The sequence below is a fragment of the Mus pahari genome, chromosome 1 (assembly GCF_900095145.1).
Source record: "Mus pahari chromosome 1, PAHARI_EIJ_v1.1, whole genome shotgun sequence".
Lineage (NCBI taxonomy): Eukaryota > Metazoa > Chordata > Mammalia > Rodentia > Muridae > Mus > Mus pahari.
The window spans coordinates 124,091,938-124,099,871 of record NC_034590.1 but is presented as its reverse complement, the minus strand read 5'-3'; the positions used below and the strand labels follow the sequence as shown (position 1 = coordinate 124,099,871).

Here is a 7,934-nt window from a genome sequence, read left to right as displayed (position 1 = left end):
TCTTAAGTCCTTAACTTTGTCCTGTAATAATACAATCAAGAAGCCCAGTAAAACATGGTTTTCTCAAGATCAGGGAACTACTTTGTAATCTGCATCAGGAGAAAACATCTTTATCTTTCGTCTTTGATACCAAGACAGAAAGATGAGCAAAATAGTTTCTTAAAGACTGGGCCTGCAGCTCAATGGTAGAGTACTTGACTTGAGTGCTGAGGACCTAGGTTCAATGACTGGAGAGCTAAGACAGGTAGACACAGTTAGTTTTATCTACATAATTTTTCAAGATCATTGGTTTCCACAGCTTGCCTAAGCATGCTTCTTAGCTGGGCACTGACCAGGAACTATATATCTGTATGATGGTGGCAGGTAATTACATCAAATTCAGATGCTAAGTGTAAATACATCTCTCCACTCTTAGTAAATGTTTGTCCTGTTGTCACCATTGTAGGCCTCCTCCTCGGACATTATTGAGGAATTGAAAGTCAAAGGTGACTTTACAACTCATTTGTTAGGTGATTTTCTGCATATCAAGAATTATTATCCTTCTATACTTTATCTTTAAGCTAGAATAGTCCCGGCTGACCTGATCAGTCCCAACTGGTCTGAGAAAATATAGCAAAGGAAAATTCCTCTCAATCATAATAAAAGAACAGACAAGCTATCAAAGAATATGTGGAAGCTGTCATTATGTCCCCCTGTGGTAGAGTGAATGCCAGAAATTATAAATTCCGACTTGAGCAGACATTATTTGATATTTCTTCATTGGAAGGGCAAAGAAGGAAATTTACCTTACCAACTGTCAACATCACTCCAGTGATATCAGGTTCTGGAGGAGGAAAAAGACCAGGGTTTTGAGAAAGAGGGAGAGTTGTCCTTCAGACAGGAGAACTACTCATACATTAGCAGAGCAGTGTGGTAGAGGTCTGAGTGCGAAGCTTCAGTCCTGTCAGACAAAGAAAGATGTCTGATCTTAAATGTTCCTTTTGCAAGATTTCACTTTACTTTTTTAACTCTGTGTATATGTGGAGGCAGTCTGTGCTCACATGAGTGCAGGCGCTTGGAGAGTCCAGAACAGGACATCAGATCTCTGGAGCTGAAGTTACTGGGAGTTGTGAGCTGTCTGGCCTAGATACTAGAAACTAAACTGGAGTCCTCTGCAATGCAGCAAGTGCTCTTAATCTCCAAGTCGTCTCTCCAAATCCTGACTGTGGTGGTTTCAATATGCTTCACCCAGGGAACGGACCTATTAGAAGGCGTGGCCTTGTTGGAGAAAATGTGTCACTGTAGGGGTGGACTTTAAGACCTTCCTCCTGGCAGCCTGCAGAGGATACCAATCTTTTTCCTGTTTGTCTTCCAACAAAACCATAGAACTATGAGAATCTGTAGAATTCACCAGAGCCATGCCTGCTAGAATGCTGCTATGCTTCCTGCCATAATGATACTGGACTGAACTTCAGAACCAGTAAGCCAGCCCCAATTAATTGGTATCCTTTACAAGAGTTGCCTTGGTCATAGAGTCTCCTTACAGCAATGGGAACCTAAATTAAGACACCAACCTTAAGGGTTTCTTCAGGAAGAAATCATGCAATTAAAGAATCAGGTCTACTTAATATATGAATAAAACTGTCTCTAATGACATTCTTTGTCATCTTTTTATTGTTGTTGTTTAAATGCCATCATTTATCCCCAAACTATGAGAATCTATAAAATGAAATTTTAAACTTAAAGGGTGTCATTTGTGTGATGTAGCATGTAAGAGGTGAAAGAAAGGTGATGGACTCAAATTCCTTTGTGACAGGGAGACAACGGTGGTAAAATTCACCCTTAGAAGTGCTTGGGAAAAGTTAGGATGGAGTACCTTACATAAATCAGTTTTAGATTTGTGTGTCCTGAAATTAATAGGAGGTGGGAGGTAGTAAAAGACCCAGGAATGAAGATCCAGGAGAAATTTGTACTATTACTCTTCCACTGACTTTCCATATTACCTTAGAGTTTTTGTTTTCTTTCATTGTGCTGAATTTGGTATCACTAAAGTGAGATAATAACACAGTCAGCTATTGGATGGAACACAGGGCCCCCAATGGAGGAGCTAGAGAAAGAACCCAAGGAGCTGAAGGGGGCTGCAACCCTGTAGGTGGAACAGCAATGTGAACTAACCAGTACCCCCTGAGCTCGTGTCTCTAGCTGCATATGTAGCAGAAGATGGCCTAATTGGCCATCATTGGGAAGAGAGGCCCCTTGGTCTTGCAAATTTTATATGACCCAGCACAGGAGAAGGCCAGGGCCAAGAAGTGGGAGTGGGTGGGTAGGGGAGCAGGGGCGGGGGGAGGATGTAGGGAACTTTTGGGATAGCATTTGAAATGTAAATAAAGAAAATAATAAAAAAATTTTAAAAAATAAAGTGAGATAATAAAATCTATCCCTTGAGCCTCAGAATGATATTAAGAAACACTGTATTTAAACGTGGTGGTTTCAAAAATAATAACCTCTATCCATATGGATCCATATTATGTTATTAGAGACTGACAATTCATTTCAGTGGCTGTAAGACAGACAGACAGACAGACAGACAGAGCACACAAATATGAGAGTACATACATGACACTGCCAAGGTATGGAAGTCAGAGAGCAACTTGTAGGAATTTGTTTTCTCCTTCCACCATGTAAGTTCTGAGAAATGGACTCAGGTCTTCAGACTTGGCAGAATATGCCTTTACATGCTGAGCCAATTCACTGAACCCTCAGTGGCTTTTAAACTTTAGAAACAAAATGTAGTAACATTTGGCTATTTGGATTTTCAGAGCTAGATGTAGCTTAGAAGTTTGGCTCATACGGCTCTCTAGAGTTTCTAGAGGTAAGTTGTAGCAGAATTCACAAGTCCCCACTAAGTACAATATGAGAACAAATGGTCTAGTCTAAAGAACAACTTGCAAGTTCCTAAAGAACATGCTGCAATTGCATTTCTGTGCATGTTCTGTCTCTATGGGATGCAAATCTTACTTTATTGCTTCAATAATTCTATCATTTCCTTCAAAGGTATAGACAGAGGAGGGAGTAACATTCAATGGAGCTGGGAAATCACACCAAGGTGACTGAATTTATTTTTTGTGGCATTACCCAGTCTCAAGAACTGAGCTTACTCTTATTTTTCCTTTTATCTACTGTTTATATAACAACAGTGTTGGTAAATGTCACCATCATGGTCACTGTGACCTGGGAGTCCCGCCTCCACACGCCCATGTACTACCTGCTTCGAAACCTCTCTGTGTTGGACATTTGCTTCTCCTCCATTACTGTTCCAAAGGTTTTAGTGGACCTTCTCTCAAGAAGAAAGACCATCTCTTTCAATGGCTGCTTCACTCAGATCTTTTTCTTCCATCTGCTTGGTGGGGCAGACATTTTTTCTCTCTCTGTGATGGCATTTGATCGATACATGGCCATCTTCAGACCTCTGCACTATGTGACCATCATGAGTAGAGGGCGGTGCACAGCCCTCATCGCAGCCTCCTGGGTTGGAGGCTTTGTCCACTCAATTGTGCAGATCTTTCTCTTACTCCCACTTCCTTTCTGTGGACCCAATGTTGTTGATAGTTTTTACTGCGATGTCCCACAGGTCCTCAAACTCGCCTGTACAGACACCTATGTTCTTGAGCTCCTGATGATCTCAAACAATGGCCTGATCACTACGCTATGGTTTGTTCTTCTCCTTGTATCCTACACAGTCATCTTGACAATGTTGAGGTCACACACAGGAGAGGGAAAGAGAAAAGCCATTTCTACCTGCACCTCCCACATCACTGTGGTCACCCTGCACTTTGTGCCCTGCATCTATGTCTATGCCAGGCCCTTCACTGCCCTCCCCATGGACAGAGCTGTTTCAATCACCTTAAATATAATTGTTCCTGTCCTGAACCCAATGATCTACACCCTCAGGAACCAGGAGATGAAGGCAGCCATGAAGAGACTCAGGAAAAGACTCATACTTTCTGAGGTAGAATAGTCCCATTACTTATTGTGGAAAAGGGAAACATATAATTGAGTCTTTTCATGTTGGGACTCAGCTATGTATAATTAACTATAGTAATATGGTGTGCATATGAAGGATATGACTCATAAAACTGTTTGTAAACATGGACATCAATAGAAAGTTAAGCAAGAAGAATATAACCTTTGAAGAGAGACTAACAGAAAGCAAAGAATAAACACGAACTATAATAGAAGCACCTGAGTTGCCTATCAATGGTCTGTAGGATGGGGTTTTAATTTTGACACATACAAGGGTCATCAAAATTCTAGGTCTCTAGCACCTATACCTCCATTTATTAGCCATTATTCTATGACTTGGGGGGTCTTCTATGAATTGAACAGTGAGTGATTTCTGCCTTCCTTTTTAAATCAACAAATGATTGTTATAAATGGTTTTTAAAGATTCCCTGCTGTTGTGCATTCTCTATGACTGTCAAAAGTAACTGTGCACTTGACTTACAGTCTGCCTTTGGAAAACCTTTACATATAAATACATAAAGAGCAAGAATCTAGAACTAGTTGCCTTACACTTAACGTCCAACTTGTACATATTGATTTGAGTGTTTGAAAAATAAAAATTTATATCCGACACAATAAATAAATATTTTTGTTATGGTTATGTATATACTGTTTTGCAGATTCCTTTACTGTGGTATGTTAAAATGCAATAAAGTTATCAAATTAACACATCTAATTCCCCTTTATAGTTTCAATGTCTAGATAGAACCCGGTCCATTTCCTCATAGTAAATCTCACTTGAATCCAGGATGAGAGAAACAAAGACATGTGAAAGTAGGGTTATTTATTTATTTATTTATTTATTTATTTATTTATTTGGACACTGGGTATCATTTTTAGTACAGGGTGGACTGGAACTACAGCCTCTCAGGATTATGCGTATCAAAAAAAATCAAAAACTTTGTTAGAACCTGTGTACACAATATGGTGATTACAACAGGGACAAGTAGTATTTGCAGAAGCATCTTCATTTCAACTTCCTATCTCTCTGTGTGAATACAGGGAGCTCTAGAAACTAAACTCCCAGCAATCCTATACAGAAGAGCAAAGTCATTTCCTATGTCCTCCTTCTGTACCTATGCATCTAGGAAGGCTGAAATAAAGGATCCACTCAATGAACCTAATAATTAATAATAGGATCATAACTAATAATAATATACATCCCATATCTAATTTATTAACGACCGATAGACATTGGAAGTTATAAGTCGTAAGAGTTAGAAAATAATTCTTTGAGCATAATGCATGCCGCATTGTTTCCTTGTGGAGCAGATGAAACCCAAACACACTGATATTTCTGTAGGAAGGTGGGGACTAGTCCTAAGATGGGCAAAAGTATATCCAAAGACTATGCATGAATTCATGTTAACTCGAACAAAATCATGCCTTAAACTTGGGTCGGGTAAGGACAAGCTTTACTAGCAAGAAACTGTACGTTAGAGAAAAATAGAACATAATGTGAAAGCTTATGCATAGCTTTTTCAAATATGAGTAAAAAATGAAACTGAAAGCTGAAAGCAGATTTATGACCAGAATGAAGCGTCTAGAAGTGCAAATTATAATGAACTAAGAAGGGACTACTCATGGACAAAGACAGAACAGTTCACTGGGATGTCACTGACAGACGTGGGGAGGAAAGCAAATTAACGTGATAAATGCTGAGTATAACAGGAGTTCCTTAAGAAAATATTAAGACTGCAGAAATACTGGGCTTCATTCTGCCTTGCCCCTGGAGTGCCCAAAGCACTGCTAGCACGCTGCTCAGGGGAGGCAGACCGTAATGGGCGTCCTCATTTCCCTGATTTCCTGGGTGGAAAGCAGCAGAGTGTGGGACGATTGCTGTGTTTCCCTGTCTCTTGTGTACCCAGGCGCCACTGACAAACCTCTGGGAGTTGGGAACTGGGTCCCTGGTCTGAGCTTCCACTTGGCATCCATTCGCCAGGAAGGAAGAGGAAGGCAGAACCATGGACAGGGGTGGAAGTAGTTAGTTTGGTTCCCAGTTAGTGCTGACAGTAGGAGAGGCTGGGAAAGAAAATCTCCAGTGGACAGGCTGAGCTCTTTCCAACCAAAGCTTCCCCTTTCAGTGATCCTTGATGAAGAGAGCCCTTGCTTCTTCAAGCTGCTTTACTTGATGGTGGGTGTGAACGCAAACACCTTATTCAGCGTGAACTAGGGAATAAATACCTTTTGCAGAAAGGAATGCCCAGGAAGGAAAGCTCACTGCTTAAACACTGGGGCCCACTAGATACCTTATTAGCACGAAGAACTACAGGTTGTCCTCTCAGTGAGGTGTCATGGCTACCGTGTTCCAGAGCAGGCAAAGTTATACAAATTGCTGGTCTCATCCTACCGCTCTGAAATTTGAGTTTCATGAGCTTTGGGTTCACTCAACCTTACCAGTTCTTCTGTCTGGTAACAGGGTCATTCGCCCCACACAGAAACACTATTTTAGGAGATAATAGTTGAGAAAAGTCCATAATTGATTAATTATACAGATGCTCAGACTAAAAAACATATCAAAATGGAATATAGAATGTGAGCTAAGCATATGTAGCAGAGGATGGCCTTGAATGGGAGGAGAGGCCCTTGGTCCTGTGAAGGCTCGATGCCAGTGTAGGGGAATGCCAGGACAGTGAGGGAGAAGTGGGCAGGGGGGAGCACCCTCATAGAAGCAGGGGGAGAAGGGATGGGATAGGAGATTTCTGGGGGGAAACCAGGAAAGGGAATAACATTTAAAATATAAAAAAATAAAATATCCAATAAAAAGAAAGTGAGCTGAACTGAAAAAATTTTCTGAGGACTCAATTGTACAATTAACCATGCAGAAGAAAGAATGAAAAAATGTTGATGACCACTGAGATTATCTGACCTGAGATAGATGGAGAGAGGGGGGAGAGAGGACAGGGAAGGGATCTGGGGTAGGGGGCAGTGTGTGAAGAGTGGGGAGTGGGAGAGAGGGCTAGGAGAGAGTATGAAAACAGGTGTGCTATCTCTGGGACAAGCCTGAGGCCTTGGGCAGATGGGGACACTCCCAGGAGTCTGTGTAGGAGACCCTAACTAAGACTTCTAGCAACTAGGGACAAGGAGACTGAAGGAGCCATCTTGTGTAACCAGGTAGTAATTCCAGTAGAGCCACCCACAAAATTTGTCCTTCAACCCAAAATTTGTCCTGCTTGCAAGATGTATACAGGGATAAAGATGGAGCAGAGAATAAGGGAATGGACAACCAATGACTGGGCCCAACTTTAGACCCATTCCATGGGAGAGAACTCACCCCTGAGACCATTAATGATGCTCTGCTATGCTTGCGGATGGGAACCTAGTATAACTGTCTTCTGAGGGCTTTATTCAGCAACTGATGGAAATGGATTCATACACCCACAGCCAAACATTAGGTAGAGCTCCAGGAATTTTTTGGAAGAGTCAGGGGGCGGGGGGACTGAGGAAGCCAGAGGAGTCAAGAACACCACAAGAAGACCTGCAAAGTCAACTAACCTGGGCCCTGGGGACTCACAGAGACTGAACCATCAACCACAGGTCATGCATGGGCTGGACCTAGGCCCCCTATATATTTGTAAATCATGTGCAGCTTTGTCTTCATGTGGGTCCCCTAACAATTGGAGTGGAGGCTGTCACTGACTCTGTTGCCTACCTTTGGATCCCTCTCTCCTTGTCTGGCCTGAATGGGAGAAGATGTGCTAAGTCCTGCTACAACTTGATGTGCCAGGGCAGGTTAGAACCCATTGTGTGTTGGGGGGGGGGGTCCCCTGTCCCCTTCTCTGAAGAGATGAGGGTAATCAGAGGAGTAGGTTGTAAAGGTGGGACTGGTGGTTGTGAGAGGAGGGAAGGGCTGCAGCCAGGATGGAAAGTAAAATAATTAGTGAATTAATGAA

General features: G+C 41.9%; 1 protein-coding gene across 1 annotated transcript; it reads left to right on the top strand.

Annotated features, from left to right (window-relative positions):
- Positions 1–3,059: 3,059 nt before the first annotated feature.
- Positions 3,060–3,997, top strand: LOC110324278 (olfactory receptor 4D11-like). The gene has a single exon (XM_021201708.1). It carries the CDS (start codon positions 3,062–3,064, stop codon positions 3,995–3,997), a length of 936 nt encoding a protein of 311 aa, XP_021057367.1. The 5' UTR covers positions 3,060–3,061.
- Positions 3,998–7,934: the final 3,937 nt, after the last annotated feature.

Bases quoted from the DNA above. Each gene is read 5' to 3' on its own strand.
- LOC110324278 (XM_021201708.1), top strand. From the start codon at position 3,062: ATGGAGCTGGGAAATCACACCAAGGTGACTGAATTTATTTTTTGTGGC.